Genomic DNA, 22,267 nt, shown 5'->3' on the forward strand with positions numbered 1-22,267 from the left:
TTTGGTGCGCTCTTATATATATGCTACCTGAACTACCTGATTTCTCTGCAATAGATATTACAAAGTAACAGATGTAACAGAGGAGACGCATCATATTATTTTTGCATGATAAACTTTTCAAGATTGTACTCATTAAATTCACACGATAGACGTTATATAAGAATAGTCAACAATCTACGCAACAACAAAAATATTATATCTGCATAAAATCCGATTTAGTGATTTTAAAATATCATATTTATGTTTCTAAATCTTTATAATAAGTAATGTGGAAAATTAAATTACTAAATAATGAACAATAAAATAATCTTCCAAAAGTTACTTTATGTGCAATTTCATTAAAAAAAGCTTATCTAAAATATAACATCTCATTTTAAACCGGATTAAAAGCCCGAGTACGCAAACGAACACGAGTCATATACGTGGCAGTCCTTATCGAAAAAAGTGTCGCTTCTTTGCATGCATGGGATTGTGTGGACGTATATCTGGCTGGAATATGAGCCGAACACAAGCGGGCTGGCTGCTTTTCACTTTGAATTCTCATCCTCCTTTTCTAACCTGAGTAATTTTAATATTGCATATACCCGGCGTTGATTCCACGCCGAAAATGCAAACGAGTCGTCCTGCAAAATACGAATTGCTGCAGCGCTACAAACTGAAAATCTTGCCGCAAGAAGCAAGCATTTCGTTATTGCGGGAGAAACGAGAAACACGTACAAAAAACTGAGAATTATAAAAAAATTCTGGTCACATCGGAGAATTTATTTCTTGCACTGCGTACTTTAACGATTGTTAATGAAACAAAATTAAAGTTTAAAGAAAAGACCTAATATAAGATGAAGCAAACAAAGATTGTAAAGTTTTATTTCCAAATGTTTATTCGTAAAATGAATTTATTTATATAAGAATGCCCGTATTAAAATGTATTTTCGCATTTGTAAGACAAACACATAATATTTATAGAAAATAGCTGCGATAGCAGATCGATAAGTGTATTAATACACATGCCGTAAAATTGTGAACAAAGCGTGATCAAGTAAGATATTTTCATTTAAATTTGGATATCACGTTCATATATATTTAAGATGTAATTTTAGTTGTGAAAACAGGCAAAGATAATTGTTGTACATTATTAGACGAGAGTTGCGTAATAGCGAGCGTAGAGAGAAGATCATATAGCGCGTTAATTGCAGAAGTGTGAGTCCCGCCGCGGTTGTCGAAGCGTGCGTACGAAGTACAGCTAGGTCTGTGATCGAGTTGATCGACTCTGTCGTAGTTGTGAGTGCGGTCGCGCCTAAATTAAGGTGCATACGTCTGTCGCGAATACGGAATAAATCAGTCGTCATTTTATTTTCTTTGTGCTTATTCCTTCTCGTCTTCGGTCATTCCTTCCGGTAACTGCACACAGCCGTCCTGTCTATCCTATCTAAAATCCTGACAATATATCCCGTGGAAGTTCAGGGATTTCTATGAGCACTTCTACGGAAAGCTCTATCTTACAGCTATCAATGATTTTATCAATAAAAAATCAATGATTTTATTTTCTCTCTCTTACCCAATCTATCTCAATCTCCGCTTAAAATTATTACAAAAACCGTTACACCCTACAAAACATCGTCCTTTGTAAAAAAAAAATACCAGGAATATCACAAACAGCAACGTAACCTGAATCCCAAATGTACACACAGTAACAGATATAGTTATTGAAATGCAGATATTCGCTAAAATGTATTTTTCGATGTAGTTTCATACTTGCTTTGTGCCACATGTAGCTGATATCCGTGTTAGATGTTAGGTAAATAATATCTAACAAAAACGTTACAGTATTTCTCAAACAATCTTTAAAACAAATAAAAAAAATTTTTTTAAATATAGTTGTATTTTCAAAAAATACTGTACAAAAAAAATAAAAGACTAAAAAAATACAAAATTAACAGATCAAAAAATTATATTTATATTTGTAAAAATTCAAAAGCTACGCAAAATCTCGATCAGTTTTGAACTTTTATTAAAGAGAAATAACTTTTAACGAATTCTTCTGTTCATTCACTCTAATTAATATTTAACAATTAACTGTTCAAGCATTGGTGTGAAAAAAAGTGCAAGTAAAAAAGGATCTAAAAAAAAATTGCATCCGTAATTATTACTCATAATTAATTCAAATAACCAATTAATCAATTAATATTTATTTTATATAATATATAATGCAGTCATATATAAGTACACTTATATATAAAATTAATCATTTTAAAATCTTTTTTTGTTTAATTTCTTAATTTAAAATTCAGACGCGCACACAGAAACTCCACATAGTGTGTTTGTCATATAAATTTTCATGTTAATTACTAAAAGCTACGGGGAGTATTCTAAAATCTGGTTTGAAATGCATGGTCATTCAGAGCTATCTCGACGCGAATTGCGAAAATCATAAATTACTGAAAAGCGTTCTGTCCTAGAAAGCCTAATATCCACTTATCGCCGCTCACCATTATGCTCGTTGTCATATCCGGTACTGTTGATGCGTCGCTCTGTGAGAGCACGCACAAATACCTACGTGCCGAATGCTCTCCGTTTAGAAATCATTTCACGAAAATATATATATGTTTTTCTCTCGTTAAACTCGCCGTGTATATATATATATATATATATATATATATATATATATATACAATATATATTCTGTCAAACTGTTAAAAATTCTATAACGTTTAACATACGTACACAGGCCTTCGTATATTTTTAGCCGTCAGTGTTCCAATTTTCGGCTGCCGCTATCTATCGTTTGCAAGCCACCTATCCCTTTGTCACCGACTCTTTTATTAAATTTAAAGCCGTCCATGTTAACATTTATTTATGGGCTAACAGATGCCGATAAACATGAAAATTAATGATCGCGCAATGACGAGCTTTTGATAGTGGCAAAATTTTTGCATAATCATTTAACGCACCGTTCAATTTATTTCGTGATAAATGAAAAAGATAATAATCACGTCGCGATTTCAAATTTTTACTGTATCGTTAATACGTATGTGTGCGTGTTTTTGCAATTTTAAAATCTATCAAGAACATATATTTTGTATAAAATTAATATTATAACATTATTAACTCACATCTCGGTAAAAATAAAATTCTACTTAATATTTTGTGCTATAAAAATGCTTGATGTTACTCCATTCGAAGCTGCATTGTTACTATACGCTCTGTTATTACGGAAAATAGGGAATATCTTTCTAATTAATTTGTTTATCGAGCGCGCCGTTTTATCAATGTGCTCCATTATTAGTTTAATATTTCGCAAAATAATAAAGTCAGAGAGATTTTATTTTCGTCAGAGAGAATTAAATAATACGGATATATAAAATATATACGAATGTTGTACTGTCGTAACTCGTAACGGGCGTTCGAGCAGCATCAGCGTGCGGTAGCGAGCCATAACTCATGACATGACTATCGGTCGGTTTCCAGGGAACCGTAGATCACCGGCATCGAGTTAAAATTCAACGACGCGGAGGGACGTGAAATTTTCGCGCGCGACAATTTCGCACCGGCGAAAAATGAATGAAACGGATTCGTCCATCGTCCCGCGTTCGACAGTCCTGACCAAGACAACATGCATAACTCGCGCACGAGGATAAATCAGTTCTTTCCCTCCGCCTTCTCCACCGTTACGCCTCCATACGACGAGCGGTGTTCTTTTCAGCGAGGAACGAACCTAATATCGCACGAAGGCGTTTATATAATAATCTGAAAAATTCGTACGCGGGTATATCGCTCGTTATCGACATGCATTTCGAAAGAGCCCTCCTATCTAAAGCTTTGCATATAGGCACATATGTATGGCCTCGTGCGTGTACATACACGCGCGCATATACGCCGCTGGTGTACTGCGTTTGTCTCTCGTTTATCTCTTTTATTTCATATTGGTATATCTCGGGAAAGCGATGTCCCGCTGCTATATCGCCGTTCGCAAGTACCAGGGTGTGCAGCATCTGCAATTTTCTATACGACGAGTACGACGACGACGACGTACACACCTGCACATTTTTCTCTGCAGCAATGTTGCGTGCGCGCGGGCGCGCTTTACCGCGTTTATACTCGGCTTCGTCTCTTTTCGATATCGGATGTTTATGTGACAGCGGGGCGAATTAAACGTTCAAGCGTCGCTGCACATTCTCGTGCAGTATTATTCATTTCTTTATCAATATCAAATACTGGATTTGGTTAAATTAAAAGAATAAGCGGCTCCAATTATATTTCTAAATGTAGTATCTTTTTCAAGTGTTTGAGTATCTTTATAAGAGACTCGCGTAAGATTTGGATCAAATCTGACGTATCTCTCATATCTATAATACAAAGTCATTGATTAACACTTGAAGTTTTTTATTCTTATTTATTAAATATTAAGAAAAGTCATATATATATAAAATATCATAGCTTTCAATTTTCATAGCTTTCAAGTATAAAGTCCGTTTCAAATTGAGTAAATAATTCGTTATCCATTTGTATTTTTAAAAAGCTAAAATTAAGATTAAATATAAAAAATTTATTGTTTAACTTTAGAAAATCTCTTTACTCTTTTTTTCTTTCAATCCTTAATAATTTATATATAATTGGTAGATAGGATAAAGTTATTAACGAATCTACTTCAAATTGGCAAACAAATCTATAAGTAAAAAGTGTGCTCATCCAAGATCTGGAACATAGCTTGTGTAATTGTCACTTATCTCCTCATTTGTAAATTCTATCACGGAGGCGAAATTGCACGTGGGAGGAAAGGGAACAAAACAGAGTAATTACCAACGTTACCCCCATCTCGTTTCAGGACACGCGGGATTAACTGCGGATATACCATACACGCAAATATTCCGATATCTGCGCCGTTTCCCTCTCTCCGTATCATTCGAATGAAATGTCCATGCGATATCAGTCGGGTTGCGGATTTATCGCCGCTTAAATGCTTATCGATAGTTAGCTTTTGTTTTATACGCTTGAAAACTTGCGATTGGCACGATGCTGAGTGTCATGCGACAAACTAATGCAACAAATTAACGAATCGATGCCCGTATCAACGATGTATTAACTGAACTTACGATGTCTCGTTTATCCGGCTCATTTGAAATATCTGCACACGCTCATTCATTCACACATATACATTGATCGATCCTCACGTGCGTCTTCGCTCATAACTATATGGACGGCAACGACCGCAACGATTTGACGTTATATATCCGTTCGCTTTTCTTGCAACGGCTTCGCGAACGAACGACGGCTTACGCACCTGTAACTGTGTACCTATACTATATCATGTACCTGATAGCCGAAGTTGTATGACTTTGATAAACATATGTTATATACATAACGCACATAACTAACGGCAGCCAGGCGTACATATCACGTTTTCGCTACAGTCCTCTTTCACCGATCTTTTTCAGTTTTTGTAAAACTAGTTTTTCTTTTCAAAAAATCGTAATTTTTTCAACAAAAGGCTAAAATATGCTTTTATCAGATCATAAATTGCACACATTAAAAAAAAAATTGAATTTTATATTTCAGATCAAGTTATAATGCTGCAGCGTAACATCTGCACTATTCAAAATGCAAAAGTTTGAACTGGTAAAAAAAGTCGTACTTCTTATTTAATCCGTTCTTTAAATTACATTTCTTTTTTTCAGAAGATAATAAACCTCTCAATATAACATATAAGCAATAATTTTAACATTATACAGTTTCCTACAAAATTACCGGACATGTACACACGAAAGATTTGATCGGTGGTATATTTTCCTCAAGGGAATGACAAAAATATAAATATTTGTAAAGAGAAAAAAATACGGAAACACGTTGCCTAACGCGGGATAAAAACTATCGAATCGTTAATTTCACCTTCGCTTGTGGCGCAAGAGAGCGTGCTTCCTCCTGCATGCGGGTACTTTCTCCGTTCAATTTATACTCTCTCGACGTATGCCCCTTGCCTTATATCACTATGCGAGCAATTTCCTAACGCTATCGACCGCCGAACTGCGAATGTCAGACGTGGTACTAAATATATCCAACTGTTATTAATTACGGTCTTCACAGAATCGTTAACCAGGCGACCTGGTTTATCCCACAGAATCGCCTTCAATATAGAGAATGTAATGTAATGCAGCGATAAAATATAACATTAAGTAAATTAGCTCATTCATAAAAGTCTACTCGTCGAATACTTTCGCAAGGTTATGAGCCAAATAAAAATCTAATTTAGTTGGTAATGTGCGATGAAATTCGAGATAAAAGTATAACTTAATGTATCATCTATAATTGTAAAATTTAAAAAAATCAAAGAATGACCATTATATATTTATAAAGTTAAAATACGTTCTTTTATTACTTTCTTTTTTATTATTATTATTTATTATTTATTTTCTTTTTATTATTTTTTATTTATTTTTAAAATTTTTGTCATTCGTAATTCACAGTCCATCAATATCAAGACATCTTTTTTTCTCTAAGAAAAGATTAAAGTCTAGAGATTATCACAATCTTCTTATTTCAAATATAATATTTCTCAAATCATTAAAAAACATTTTCTATAATAAGCAAAAATATGAAATTCAATTATCTCGAAACCAAGGACACTTATTGTTAGACACTTACAATCTTTTCCGATACGCTAATCGCGCGAGCCGACATTACACAGGCGTTCCGTACAGCGCAGCGTGTGCAGATCACAAATCGACGCGACCTGGCCCTGCGGTAGAGGATGCGGTGCAGTGCGGTGCGGCGCGGTGCGGGGCACACTGATCGGTTGGATGAACGTTGGTCGCGAGGACGAAAGGGGCGTCGTCCTCGCGAGACGATCAATCACCTCGAAAGCATTCTTCTCTTCCTTCTTTTACTACACACCTCTCGCTCCGCTGAAATCGCTCGTCAGCCGCAGGACTATTGGCTGAACGAACGAGAATCTACTCGACAACCTCATGCTGGTAGCGTAGCGACGATTATCCGCTACGCTACGGGAAAATACCCTAAACCGTACAGCTATATTGACGTTTACAATTTATTCACCGTGTGGTTGAATCTAATACGAGTTTCTAATTAGCAGCGCGCTAATAATAACTCTCTTTTTATATATTATTACTTCTTAAACTTTTTTAAGTAATATGGTAAATTAATTTTTCTGCAGCTTTCCTAAATTTGTATAAAGTTATCATAACTAAATTTTATAATTTGTTCTAATATTGCCTTCTTCGATTAGCTTTTAACATCGTTTAAAATCTTAACGCAAATGTGTAATCGTTATTCATATTGAATTACTTATTCTTAAAATAATTAGGACAGATTCAAAAATGTCTTACTAAAAGCTTACTAAATTTTACATTCTGATTTATATCTTATTAATATTTATGATATCTCAGCCAGAAATAATTAGTCGAATCAACGTCGATGTGTCGATGAATGGTCGCTATCGAATACTGATTGATATATTTTTGTCATCTTTGACTTCATCATAATTATTTTTATACTAATCGAGCAATTGTGAATATTTCTATTGAATTTCTAATCTTTTGGCCCCCGTTCTCTCCGCAATTCTAAATTAAATACACAGTATATACGTGTATACTGTACTTTCCAATTTTACATCAATTCAATATAGAACTGATCGAAAGACCATATATAGAAAGACAATCTTATAAAAATATTCATAATTGCTCAATTAACATAAAAATAACTATGACGAGATCAAAGATGATAAAAATATTATAACCAGTATTCGATATCGATAACCATTATTGACACATCGATATCAAATTGACTTCAATTCGAATAATCATTTCTGACTAAGTAAGATATATTTTAAAACTTACTGTATTAAAAATAAAAAAAACAAATTATTTTTAAGATTATATAAATTATTTCATAACTCCAAGGAAACGAAGATGTTTCAAATCGCCAATAAACTGTATAATTTATCCTACTATCTTCACAATCTTTTCTGTTAAAAAGAGGTGCCAGAGTGCTTTAATGAAGATTTCTCTCCGTTCGAGATTTTCCGGAAACGAACGATAGAGATATGTTTTCCCAATTGATGGTAAAGTGTAATAACTAGCATTAATAGTTTCGGGGGTCAACTATAACCAACGACCTTCGGTCAAAGTATCTCAGAACTATATTGTACTTTACTTTAGGTAAAGATTTTCTTTGATAAATACGCGGATCAACTTTTTCTTTAGAAATATTGAATAGAATGCCATTATTTGTCGTATCTCTCTTATCCTCATCGTACCTATCGTGGTATTTAAATCTCTAAATTGAGTTCACGTTAAAGTTTATAGGTCCATTTGAAATGAAGTCAAAGCCAAGAATTTCTTAGCTGTCTGTGGAGTTTAAAAGCATACTCCACTAAACAGTTTAATTTGCGCGCGCGACGTTTATTAATTAAATTAAACTTTAAATTAAGTACCTTCAAAATTTTCCAGTACTTATCTGCTCGACTCTCGACTAACGATCGAAAAATTCAAATACAACGATATGCATGACGGTGCAGGAAAAAAAAACTTATAAGAAAATTAACATTGTATGGACATAACTTTTTTACAAAACTAATTATATCGAAATCAACTTTGCCACTGCAGCTATTTCAAAAAAATATGAAAAATTCTAATTTATAATATATCGTAATTTACATATGTCAATATTGTAATTTATATATGTCAAAAAGCTTTTATTTCAAAAAGATTTTAACTCTACGTTTAATTTAGAATTGATTTTTAATATTTAATTTAACCCAATTTTAGGTTACATAACAGTTTTTAATGAAAATGTTTTGTTTATTCAATCCTAATGTCAAAAATTGAAAGCAATAATTCTTTACAAGTAATAGCATGTTTAATATAGTGCATTTCACGGAATAATTACTTTATATTTTTTATATTTATATAATATATTATTAAAATAAAAGTTGTAATATATTATTTAAAATAAAATCTGTTTATTTATTTATATTTTTACAGCTTTATTTCGCCTTTTATTGAAAATTAACTTCCAATTAGTGGAATAAATTGTCTGCAAAGTTTGCAGATTTATTTCAGAATATATTGTGTACATAGTGTATACAATAATTGGTACATTTTGTTTATTATCGTTATAATAACTGTGCTAGCAGTTAAAAAATGTGTTAAAACATGTGTTTTTCGCGGTAATCGGACCAAGAAAGAAAGAAGAAAAAAGAAAGCGGGGAAAGAGAGGGAAACCTCTAATTTCCATCCCTTATATTTATCTCAACTAAGTTATTGTTCGCCGCTCGAGCGCGACGCAAAATTTGTACACAGAGCTTTCGAGGTAAAGAGAAATATTTTCTTTGAGACGGTCAGCGAACGTGCCACTGTACACTGCGCAGATATTTGTCGAATACATACATATACGGTCCGTATACATATATCAAAACGCGAGAATAGAAGAGTTCTCATTTATTTCCGACGTAAGGGTATTTGCGTGAATGTAAATCTCCTACCGTCCAGATATGCCTTTAGCGTACGCTACTAAATGGGATACCTACCTCTAATGCAGAATTAAGTTACTCTCCCTAGTTACAGACGCAGTTCCCCCATATCGCTTCCGGCCCTAAATCAACTTCATAATTACATATGATATAATCTGGCGCCACAAACCTATATACGTAGTTTTCGATCTCATTAAAGTTTAAAACTGTTAGAATCAAAACGTACACAAGAATCGAATCTTTCATCCATATAAATGCAGAGTATATTCAAATCATCGAATGCTTCCTTAATCACAACTTCCTTCATTAATTTGAAAACTATTCGTTTTCTTAACAAAAATATAGGTGATAGAAAAGCATATGAAAAGATCATTTATCGCACTTTTCGAATTTTTAATATTGTAATAACTATCAAAAATAAAAACTCTGCTAAAATAAATATTATACATATTATTTAAAACAATTTGAAGAATATTATCATTTATTTTCTCTTTTGAAGCTTAAATCAAATTAAATTGTCAAAAGTTGTTTATTTTCAATTGTTCAGTATTTTGCCGCGTGATATTTCCGATAAAAAAAATATATATACCTATACTAGCAAAATCAACAGAAAAAAAGTGAAAAAGTATGAGAAAGTATTTGGAAGTGCAGTCTTATGGCAGTTTGGATAACAAAACGTGACAATAAATATATATATATATATGTATTTTTCATTTTCTCGCTGCTATCGGTATTACTGCTTACCTCAATTTTGAAAAACACCATAAAAGAAATCTCGGAAGACTTAGAAAACGCTACCATTTTATAACCTATACTATAATATAAGACACTAAATTTAAAAATCCCATAACTGGTGGAAGAGTGTCGCGCTTTATCGTGGATAAACCGAATCATGTACGAGAAAACGACAGGACTTACTTGCAAATCTCTTTTTATCAAATGTCCCCCACATGGTATAGAACGTATAAAATATAATAACATTCCTCTCCATTGCGTCGAAAAAATACTTTGACGTAAAGAAAACGTGTTTTAACTAATCAAAATAAAAAAGAAAGAAAGATACATCGAGATTTTAATATTATGATAAAGCATATGAAAACTTTCGTTAAATTGCCTGATAAACTTCTAAATTAAATAACTAGCTTTGTAATGAATCATTTTGCAGAGTATAATTCATGTATATTATTACAAGCTATTTACAATTATTATTACATATATTAATAACTCTTTACCTTAATTTTGTATGCATTTAAACAAAAATAAAATTAAATGAGTATGAATTACAAACTTAACTACGATATTTGAATGGACTCACAGTCGATTGATACTTGATATGATCGACTGACACGGTTACTTGATAATGTTTCATAACTTGAAAGCGTTTCAAGTCATAATTCAAGTTTCTACAGGTTAATTATTTATTTTCAAATTTATCGTGAAAAATACTAATATCTTTGTTATTTTTATTAACTTTTCTATTTATTTTGCAAAAGCAACAATAAAGAAAGAGAAGTAGACGACACCTTAAAAAAAATGTTTCTTTAAGACTACTTTTATTATTGCACGAATCTCATATGTTCCTAAGTACGTGGTTTAAAAATACGACTCGGAGTTAGTAACGCGACAGTTGACAAGCCACGTTGTTGGCAGATATTACGTTAGAATAGCACTATATGTGTTTTCAACACGTTTCAGCAACTCATCGGCATCTTTCATTGAAGTAGTATAATTGATATACTAAAGCTAGTGTCTACTATTTGCGTATAGTAGTAGCAGTAATAATTATACATTATAAATTTTGAATTTAAAAATTAAAAACTATGGAATTTAAAAATTTGAAAACTTTTTGCCGCAAACGATAAAATTAATAACTATAAAACAATTCTTTAAAATAACAAACATTTAATGACGCAAAAATACAAGAATAATAGAATAATAGTAGAATATTACGTTGAAATACGTCACACATATTTTAACGACGAATTAAATCAATATAAGACTATAAGAAAGAAAAATATGTTTAGCAAGTAAAAATTAACAATTATTAATATTTATTGCATTTAAAAAACAATGTTCAAATGTAATTCAATTCAATAAATGCAATTCAATTTAGTAAATTAATGCAATTCAATTTATAAAAATTCCAGAACTCATTACATCCGCGGCGCGAAACGAATTCGACGTAGTAACGAAAAAGAAAAAGAATCGGCGACGGCGGACAATAAAAAATTTAAATTTTCGCTGCTAATTTGACCAAGCAATTTAGCTTAATTCAACAAAAATAAATTTTACTGTGCTACCATCACACTTTCAAGAATGAAATTGCATTATAGTTGTCGGGAGCGAATCGCCGACGGCATGCCCGACGAAGATACGTTATCGAGCTATCGTTTACGGTAAGTCGAAGCCCGAATATCCCGAACATACTCTACATTCACGTCGAACGCCAGAAGAATAATTCAAGTTTCAACGATCGAGATGGAGAGCGGCGAAGGGATGGCCTTTCTTAGTGCACGCAAGCTTAACGCAGAGTGTGCAGTGTGCACAGAACACACATCGGACTCGAATCCAGACACTGGCGCGGGCGTTGTTGACGCGGTCTCGGAGTTTAACAAAGTTCTTCCGAGTCCTAACGAGCTTACTCTTGACCAGAACCGGTCGAGTATATGGCTTCCGTCTCTCGTAGCAAATGGTTAACCTACATACCCCGCCTCGAGATATTACTTACATCCCGATCGAACGTAGCTAGACGCGACTTGTCATGCTCGAAGACCATATACGCATTCGCGCACGCATTGTCGCGGATTCGTGGATACCAGATATCGTATAAATAATCTAATATTCACTTGATATATGTATATTTTTCAAATACTGACAGATTAATACCCTGGTAATAGAAATACATTTAGATTTGCGTAGGCTTTGCGAACATTTGCAGTCTTCACGCATTTATAATGCTAAGCATATACGTAAACTAGCTGCTGGTACATTAAGTATTTGTTTCTTTTAATTGCATAAGTGATCTCGATAATCCGATATCGCTTGACTGCTTGTGCAGTGTCTAAAAATATTCCTTAGGATATTTCCGGCATTTGTGACGCGTAGGGTACACCGCGGGAGAGCGTTCAATTTCATCTCGAACGAGTCTGGCCGGCCAACTACGTATGTATGTATGTATAACCCCCGTTCCTCGCTGCCCCGCCGTAATTGAATACTCAATAGGATTTACCAAAGCGGGCCGCGCGGCGCCCGTGCCGCGGCGTGGGCGAGCCGATCGACAGGACACACGCCAATATTTGATTCGCGTCAAAAGCTCCGAGGCGGATCCACCGACACGGCGGATTTCCAACGGTCGTTAACCCCCGCACTGGCCGCGCTGTCTCGTCGCCGCAGCGGCGTGTGATCCTCTCCCTCTCTGCCTTCCGCTCGGGTAAACTTCCGAAAAGCCGTCATCCCCGATTTGACGGAAATTATCGATTGTATCTTTGTTTACGATAAAAAGCGACGCGTGCGACCTATGGCCGAGAATATGGCGCCAACCTTTGTGATGTCTTTTTTTTCGACAGGTTCCGAGTTCCGAGTAAATTTTCAAGTGACACATCTGATTTTGTTGAAAAATGAGTACAGTTAAAAAAAGACAACCGAGACATGATTGAATAGAAACTATAGAGAGTTGTTTTTTAAATTAATTATAAGTTTCCATCTTGCTAGAACAAAAGTACGTTCAGAGATATTTTATACGTCGCACCCGTGCATATACATAAAAACGTCTCTCCGAAACGTGCCGAAACCAGCATTTTGTTCGTGTAACACACCGCGTGTGTCTATGTTTAGCCTAACCGCTCTCCCTGTTTTGGGTAACGTTCACGCCATGAGACATGAGACAACCAAATCCCACAGGTGCGGTTGCTTTAGGGTGCTCACATCGCGCGGAAGTGCCTTTGAATGGGTAGAACGGCCGTCGACAGCGCGTGAATACGCCCCGTAGGAGACACGTATATATGAAAGTCGCCGACTATCCGCCGGCGCAGAATGCGACCTTTCGGAGGGACAGAATAGCCCGGGTCGTCGCGATCCAGAAGACGAGACAAACCATTTCCCGTCGCCGCGCGGGGAAATCTACCGTTTCTCACGATTCTTTTACCTTCCTCTGCGTACGAATGAGAATTAAGCCACGGGTTAACCAACGCGTTGAAAATTGTGTAAGTGATAAACGACCACCGAGTGGATAGGGTTCTTATCTATGTTATCCTTCTTCGAGTTCACTTTAACCAATTTTTTTCGGCCACTCGAGAAAGACTCGGAAGAAAATGCCTACTTTAAATAAATTTCAAGACTTTCTACGTGGTTCCCGCGAATTTGAATCAAGATTATTTCATCTTGCAGATAACTTTGTGAATATAGAAAATAATTAGATCAAAAGACTTCTTTTCGTATTGTTTTAAATCCATCTTTTTAAACAATAAAGATTGAAAAAATGAGAACTTCGTGATTAATTCGCACAAATTTGCAGACATATTCGACTTATTATTCTGCGGCAGAAATTGAAATTAAATGCCATCGATTTCTTAATATTTATTATTAATGTTAAATATATTAACCCCGATCATTAAATAAAAATTCTATTAAAATCTGTTTGAAATAAAAGAAAAAGAAAAGATTAAGTTTATTTTTATTTTTATTAAAAAAAATAATAACTCGACATTGATCAAAGAATACGCATAGAAATTTTTACCTGCAACATGACGATGGAATCAGATTATGATGATTTTTTTTAGTGACATGGAAAATGATCGCCTGTCATAGGTATAATGGTGCGCGATAAATTCGCGGTTGGTTGGCGCGTAAAGTGTGACTATATCGACGCTTCGATTGATTAATTAGATTAATTTTAATTGAACGCCTATGTATATCCTAAAAGGCTGAGTACCGTCAATTTAGTTACTCGATAAATCTATAAAATAGCGTGGCGAAAGTGTGGCTACATTTTATTAAATTCCGTCTCGCAAAAGGTCGCCGTGTGGCATCGCGTCGAGTCAAATTTAGTAATGGATCATTATTGAGTTCTGCAGCGAAGATACGGATATTGAAATTTAGATAACTACTTTTGTCGCCTTTATATACCATACTTATTTCATTTCACGATACGAGTTAATAAAAGAACGTAGGTATTCTATCTGTCTACGACATCAAAATGTATGTGCCTATAATTTCTGCTTTATTTTTCTATACGAATTAAAAGTAGTAATAGTTGGTAAAGTGATGAACATATTTCCTCATTCAGTATAATTTTTCAACTGAAAACGCTAGCTTGAGCAAGCATCTTTCATTGCGAATAGTTCGGTGCTAAAATTGGAGATAGAACAGTAAATTAACTAAATTAGCACTTAATTCTATATACCATAGTTCCCAATTCAATTTGCTGTAGCGAAGGTGATAACTTAACAGAGGTTATCCGGTAGATATTGTGGGACTTACGATAACTAACTGCTGAAATATATTATTAATTATATCATTCAAAATTTCCCTTTTTTTTTTTAAATTGTAGAATTAAAACAGTATTAAAATAGAAATAAATAATGTATATGCTAGCTAATACAAATCTACATGTTTCTGGGAACGTAAAAAGGTAAAGAAAAGAGCTTAAAACGAACCATTTAGCCATCGATAGATGGGATTCTGAATGGAAATGGGGATATAAAATGGCTGTTTACACTTGAGCAGAGCACTGTAATAGACGAATATTCTTATTTAAATATTACTCACGATGTTTGAGGTGCAGTCTAGGAATGGGATCCTGCGGCCAAGCCACATTTTGCGCGGCTAAGCTGATCAGAGCCAAAATCCGTAGCGACGCGCTCATCCTGGAAACAAATGGCCCTGCAGGATGTCCGACAAATCAACGGTAACTTTCAAGCCTCATCATCGCCGCCACCGATCGTCATTCCTGCAATCACATAAACAGTGACCTGTAATTCTGTTCATAAAGTTTACACTACAAACCACAATAATAAAAATGTATCCTTACAGTTTCGTGTCTATTATTTTATAAGCAAAATATTTCAAGATTTCTTAATCAATTATAAAGGCCGCACAATTATAATATAATTATAATAAATATAAAAAATTTCAAACAACTGTTTTTATCTTCTACATATTTTTTATTATTATTAAAATCATTGAATAATTAACAATCTAATATTTGTAGACATTATCATACTAAATAATTTGAAGAAAGTTCTAATGTTAATATTTCTTTCAAAAATAAGATATTGGTTGTTGACTGCGATTTTTATTCAGAAATTAAAATGTTTTAACCAATTTTGCTCTCCCGACAGTAAAGTCGAAAGTTTTATCTTCTTTTACTATACACAATTAATTGTTCACTAACATTATTGTCGTGCAAACGCCTTAGAATCAGAGAGAATATATCACTAAGAAAATTGGTTTCGCTCGCATATATGCACAGTATGCCGCCGCGCGTATATACCTTTATTCCAAATTGATATAGGTACGCATGTATTCGTTACGGCGAAGAAAAAAAGAACATAAGAAACAAGTCTTTTGCTCCCTTTTTTAGCAGAATTTATATATGCATATCTTCTTGTATGTACTACTTGGAATAAGTAAGAGAAAGCACGAGAAAGGATAAAAGGCTAACGAAGGAACGAGAGACGACCACCGACTGCAACGACTATGACTATGATGAAGAAGACGACGATGTTATGCATTATGCAGAGAGGTCGCTAGCTCGAGTTTCTATTTGTCCTGGGGCCTTGTACTGCGCCGTCTACTATCTCAAATACGTACAAGATTAAACGTAGTATCGAATATGTATAATATCCGTATATATATATTTTCTCATCAAATAATAGATACTGCTAATAAATGTTTTTTTTTTATTTTAGTGATTGTCAATTACTTTTTCGTTTACTGAGCACAGCTTTGTTTTCATACTTATAAGTAATCCCCTGAATAATACCCTTTATATCTGAGAGTCCTTGTAAGAGTATCCGAAGCGAAATTATCATTCCATACTATGCGCGAGACTCATTTTTCTCCGACTCCACAAGTTCAGCAAAAGTAAATGGAAACAAGATTCTAATATCCAGTCACCGCGCGCGTGGGGGCGGTTTAAGCCCCAATTTGCTCGCACGGATTTATAAGCAGCGCGAAAGGCATGCGGCAACGTCAATCAAAACCGATAACAGTTGCATCGTGTTGTTAAAGCATTAATTAATCTCGGCCGTGTGATCAATCACATTCCAATGCAGCAATGCGCCGCATTGTTACTCGACATCTGGTAGACGATCATAAATTCATGATCGTTTCGCAGCCGGCAGCTGCGAGCCCGCGCGATCTAATAAAATCAGATCGTGAATCATGTTCGAGCGGAGACGAGAGAAGAATGTTTCGCCGCGCCGTGGATCCGTCGTGTTTGCCGTGATGTTTGCGAGAGCAAGAGCACGCGCCTCGCTAGGCGTGGCTCGCCCTACTTTCGAGAGATACGAGGGACGAGTTGCAGATCGAGAGTCACTTGCCTGCAGCATCTCTCGTCGCAGCGGTAACGGCCGCTTTCCAATTCCACGAGTGTGCCGCGCACCGAAAATGAGAGACTTTCTCTTACATTAGACAAAACTCCATCGCGCGTTATACAAACAACGGGAAAGCTTGCTGCTAAATCGCCGGATGCTCTCTCGATGCGGGGAAAGATATCTAATTTTTAACGTCCCATATACGCGGATTGTGGATGTGAAAATGCAAAAAGACGACCACGTGATTACAAGTCTAATTTCGGAACTTGAGATTATCATATCCATCGTAGAGCAGAAGCGGCATTCTGAGAATATGAATTTGCTTAATTTGTGGGTTATATAAATATCTCTTGATATATAGAGACGGAGCAGTGATAGAAGAAGACATGCTCTTCATTTCAATAAAAAACAAAAAAGGGAAGATGATACCAATGAATGAATCTTCATTATTATATAACCACGCAATATTTTATAGAAATATTTTTATATTCTTGAAATTTTAGCGTTACTTTCATATAACTGAAACTGAGATATACAGAGTTGAAAATAATTCAATATTATTGGTAAAAGGCTTATTTATTATTTCATGTAAATAAAGTATCTGTATATGTGTATTAGATGTTCTCAATATTATTTGTAAAAAAATGAAGTACACTAGTAAATAGCAATACATATTAGTCTGATTTTGTGAGTCGATTATTCGATGATATACATTATATATTGTAAATTAAATATACAAATGTATAATTAAATATATATACACACACACACTTCATTTTACTTAAAACATCTTCCTTACATCTTCCTTAAAATATATAAATTATTTTAAGCTATTTAATTATTATTGTTCATACTATATTCTTGATCACATATAATTTACCAAGTACCGGATATATGGTAAATGTATCGAACTTTAGCAGGTAGATAATTATTGTAAACAAGCATGAGATATTATAAACATCAGAGTATAACTACCAATTTAGCCAAACATTTATTTACTAAATAATTTCGCAAACCTTATAACGGTACAATTTGTGGTAATTTCTCAGCTTAATCGTACAATTTTTCCTTCATTTTTCTGCTAATTACCAGAAATGACAAACAAAACAGAAGCAAAAGCGGAGTTGCAGAACCTTTTAAATGTTTATCATGACATGTCATGAATGGGATATCAAATTTAACCACCTGCTTTTTAGAAAGAAATAAAAACTAAATAAATAAATAAATGAAAAGAACCATCGAAGATTACGGCAACACTCGAAAAAGTGGGCAGAAAGCACACACCTTGAAAACGAGTGAGAAACGCGCGAAACAGAGAGCAGGAACGGCAAGGAAAAGCAAGCCGGCGCGCGGCGCAGCGCGGCGCGGGGCGTATAGTCTCTCGTGAGTAAAACTTTAACCAACACGCTACAGGAAAGGGAGAACGTGAGCGCTCTACAACTGCTGTTGCTGCTGCTGCTGCTGCTGCTTGCTATTGCTGCTCTGCTGCTGCAGCGGGAGCACGGTCTAATTATCCATGCGCTTTGTGCGTGTACATAATACTAGCTCCAACAAGAGCAATGGCAATAGCACAAATGGCGGTACGAGCGTGATTGCTCGGACCATGTAGATAGTTCTAGCGCGATTGCTCTCCGTTCAACGAGCTAGCTATCAAAGTAAAAACATCGCGTTCGCTAAGCCACTCACCTTCGTCTTGTGTGAGCGCCATACGCGATTTCCCAACTAAAATCCTAACTGAAAATTCGTACTAAAATCCTAAAGGATTCTAGCAGGTTTATCCCTCTGTTTATATTTGTTTGTTTATTTGTTTGTTTATTGACGCAACGCAGGCATGTACCTGCACTCGTCATCGTCTATTCTCTTCAAGAGTGCTTGAAACTACCAAACTCGAGCGGCGACATTTCTCATTGAAAACTGAAATAGCTTTTGATTTTATTTTCATTTACAAAAATAATATTTGCAGCAGAAAACATTAAAAAAAATATTATTTATTATGATTCTTAGTTATATTAAAATTCTTATAAAAAATTATAATATATTTCGAGTGATGATAAATATTGTTGAAAGATGAACAGAAATTGAATCGAAAATTGAATAATTTTTAAACTATTCTCGATTAAGTGGAAATTTGTCTTGCTCTCCAAAAATGCTTATTTTTACTCGGTATATCTCATCTCCCATTTCATTTTGGCATATATCTTCATCTTCTTATCTGTTTTCATCTCGTAACTCCGATCTATGTCGCTGCCTAGTCTAGTTCCCTCGATTTTTCCGCTTCCCGTGAATTTTCACGTTCAAAGAAATTGCTACTTCTGATTTGAATGAGTCTTCGGGAAAAGTGGAAAAGTTTCTTTTCACATTCTCGTATTCCACGTTAAAAGGACAGAGAAACGTTGAAGTTGCCAGAGCAGAGGAAAATGACCTGAACATACGATGTCGAAAATGCAGATAATAATCTAACATAAAGTTAATTTTCGCGTGACTTCAAGATTTCAAGATACAGTTAGATTCTGTTAAATTCATATTAGTATTTGATATTCCACTAAATGCAAATGACTGTTAAACTGCGTAACTTCTACACACAACGGAATTTGATTTTCTAAAATATCCAATACCTAAGTAAATCTATTACAGATGCAAGCGAATAAATAAAACACATTATAGATACAAGAAACTATTTAACAACTATTTAAAGTCTTTCAAAAATTATATAACCTAAAATATGTATGTTTCTTAAATTTTTCATGTATCTTTTCTTACATATTTTGTTACATATATTTTTTCCGTGCTTTCACTTGCAATCTTCTTAAAAAGATCCCACATATTTTATTAAAAGTTAAGCTGAAAATATCTATCAACAAAGTTTTAAAATTCAAAAAATTTAAAGTATAAAGACAGAAGCATATATATAAAACAGATATTAAGATGATAATATATTTAAAATAACTTAAAGTAGAAAAAACCTTCTACTAAGCGATATCATCTAAAACTCAACCGTCTCTATCACAAGAAAAACAAGTTTTTTTTGCCGAGGTGTTTTAACGGTGGCCTTGTTGGTTAAATCCCCAAGCGACTGTGAAAAGTTATATAACTTATAGTATCTTCCTCCCTCTTTTTCATTGGCTTTTGCTACTTTAATTTATAGATAGAACGCATCATAAAAAACATAAAAATCGTTATTAATGTATCAACATATTCGATTCAAATTATTAATAATAAATTTAATAATATTTAGCCAGTTATTGTGTGAACGCCGAAGATTTAAAAGCTGCGGAATAATTATTACTACCGAAGTTTTCGCTAAAAAGAGGATATAGCCTCAAATTTATCAAAGAATACATAATTCTATTTAATGAGTAGAGAGAGTGTACTCATACTTTATGAACCTTATGAAACTCTTGATTAAACTTCAAGTTAAAGTTCAGAGGAAGTAAAGCCGATTCGAAATTAATTGAAAGGTATAGTTTTATAATCTATTTACAATAATACATCTTAGTAAAAAACACTAATTGTAAGTAAAATTCACCATAATGTAACAATTATCCAATATTTCACTTTTTATTTAAATTCTGAAAAGATATATATTCTTGTAATTAATGATTGCTTTTTCAGACATCTTGGCGTATTTATAAATTTTATTTCGTATTCCAATCTCTCTATTCTGTAGATGCTGACTGCAGCCTCTACAACCGTCAAAGTCGACGATATCAACCGATATTCTTAACCATTGTGCATTTTGTACGCTTGGATGTGCACAAGTTCGAACCCAATATCGATCCAGCCCGTTTGCTTCGTGACTGTGGTAAGGAAGCCGCAGTTAACTTATCACTTATCCTTTCAAATTACATTCTCATCCCACTTGCAACTTCTCCGTTTCTATCATAGCGTTCAATCATGCAATGATAACGAGTCGTAGAAATCAAGTTCTGTAGACTAGATGCTTTTATCTTCCATCTATATTTATTGAAATGGTAAAGATATTTCCTGCTTGAGGTTAAAACATTAGCCTCTATAAATGAGAATGAAAAGTATACTATACGTAGATATATAATTACAAAAAATATGAATTGTGTATATTATAATTATAAACGTGTTTCCATATCTAAATAATATATCTGTTATGATAAAAGCAAATATTTCAAATGCTTCATATAGCATAGATAAAAAATTCTTTATGAAAAATAAGATACATTTCCACACATTTGGTACTTTATTTTAAAACAAAATAATTCTCACCTTACTAAAAATATTTTCTTTACTTTCCATCATATGATGCATTTCTTATTGTTTTTAGCTAAGGTAGAAATAACATTTGTTACTGCTTGATTTAGCTTTGCTTGATCATTCCCATTCCAAATCCCTTTCAAACGTACAGATTGTAAAACGAAAAACAGCAGGAAAACGACAAGAAGAGAGAGATAGAGAAAGAAAGAGAGAGAGAGAGAGAGAGAGAAGAGTATAGCGTAGGAGGAGATAAGTCTAGCAGTTGAAAGACGCCAAAAAGGAGCAAAAGATATCCGCGACCAGAGCGGATGAATGAAACTACCAGTGGTCTTTGAACCCAGCAGGTAGGCAATGATTAATAAGTAACGTCGATCTCGTTCAAAGTGCGGCGTGCCGGAGAAGCTCAGGGCATCCCCATCCCGAGGTTCTTGCAGTAATTAACAACCGTGTGCAAATAGAATATTTCGAGAAATAAATGAGTCGTGATTATTCTGAGAAAACAGCAAATCTAACGAACACAGTTCTCGTAAATAATATTATACGTATCTTAATTAAGTTACCAAGAAATATCCGTCTATTTATAAAAATCATTTTTGTAGAAATCATTAAAATTGCAGAAACAACTCTAAAATTAGTTGCCTATTTTTAAATTAGTATACCCTAAGAGAGACATTCCGTAAAAGTTATTTATCTTAAAAGTCATTTTTCAGAATAAATAATTAATTCGATGCTTTGTAAATATAATATTAATTTTAATATTAACTAATAGATGCAGGTATTTTTTAATAAAATTATGTAGATAACTAATTTAGTAGACAAAAGTTCTATTAGTGATAGAAAGGGAAACAGTTTCACTATCCACTATACGTTATTATCGTAAGAACTTTGTGTTAGATCCTAAGCTCAACGCGTTCGGTTTCGCATGAATTGTTTAGTTCTTCGTTTCACCACAATATTGTTTACGCTCCAGAGACGTTTGATTTCTCCGTTTCAAATACCATTTGGACTTTGAAATCCAGGTTCGTGG

General features: G+C 34.1%; 1 protein-coding gene across 2 annotated transcripts in view; it reads right to left on the reverse strand.

The window, feature by feature from the left end:
• Window positions 1-22,267, reverse strand: part of LOC143907493 (semaphorin-1A) — a 216,428-nt gene that overhangs the window by 161,945 nt on the left and 32,216 nt on the right. For both annotated transcript variants that reach the window (XM_077424312.1, XM_077424311.1), the window contains exon 2: window positions 15,248-15,428. In XM_077424312.1, coding sequence (XP_077280438.1) covers window positions 15,248-15,344 — 97 coding nt within the window. In that variant the 5' untranslated portion in view covers window positions 15,345-15,428. The remainder of the gene's footprint in view (window positions 1-15,247; window positions 15,429-22,267) is intronic.

The sequence above is a fragment of the Temnothorax americanus genome, unplaced genomic scaffold, assembly GCF_048541705.1.
Source record: "Temnothorax americanus isolate GAGA-0224 unplaced genomic scaffold, ASM4854170v1 Scaffold82, whole genome shotgun sequence".
NCBI lineage: Eukaryota > Metazoa > Arthropoda > Insecta > Hymenoptera > Formicidae > Temnothorax > Temnothorax americanus.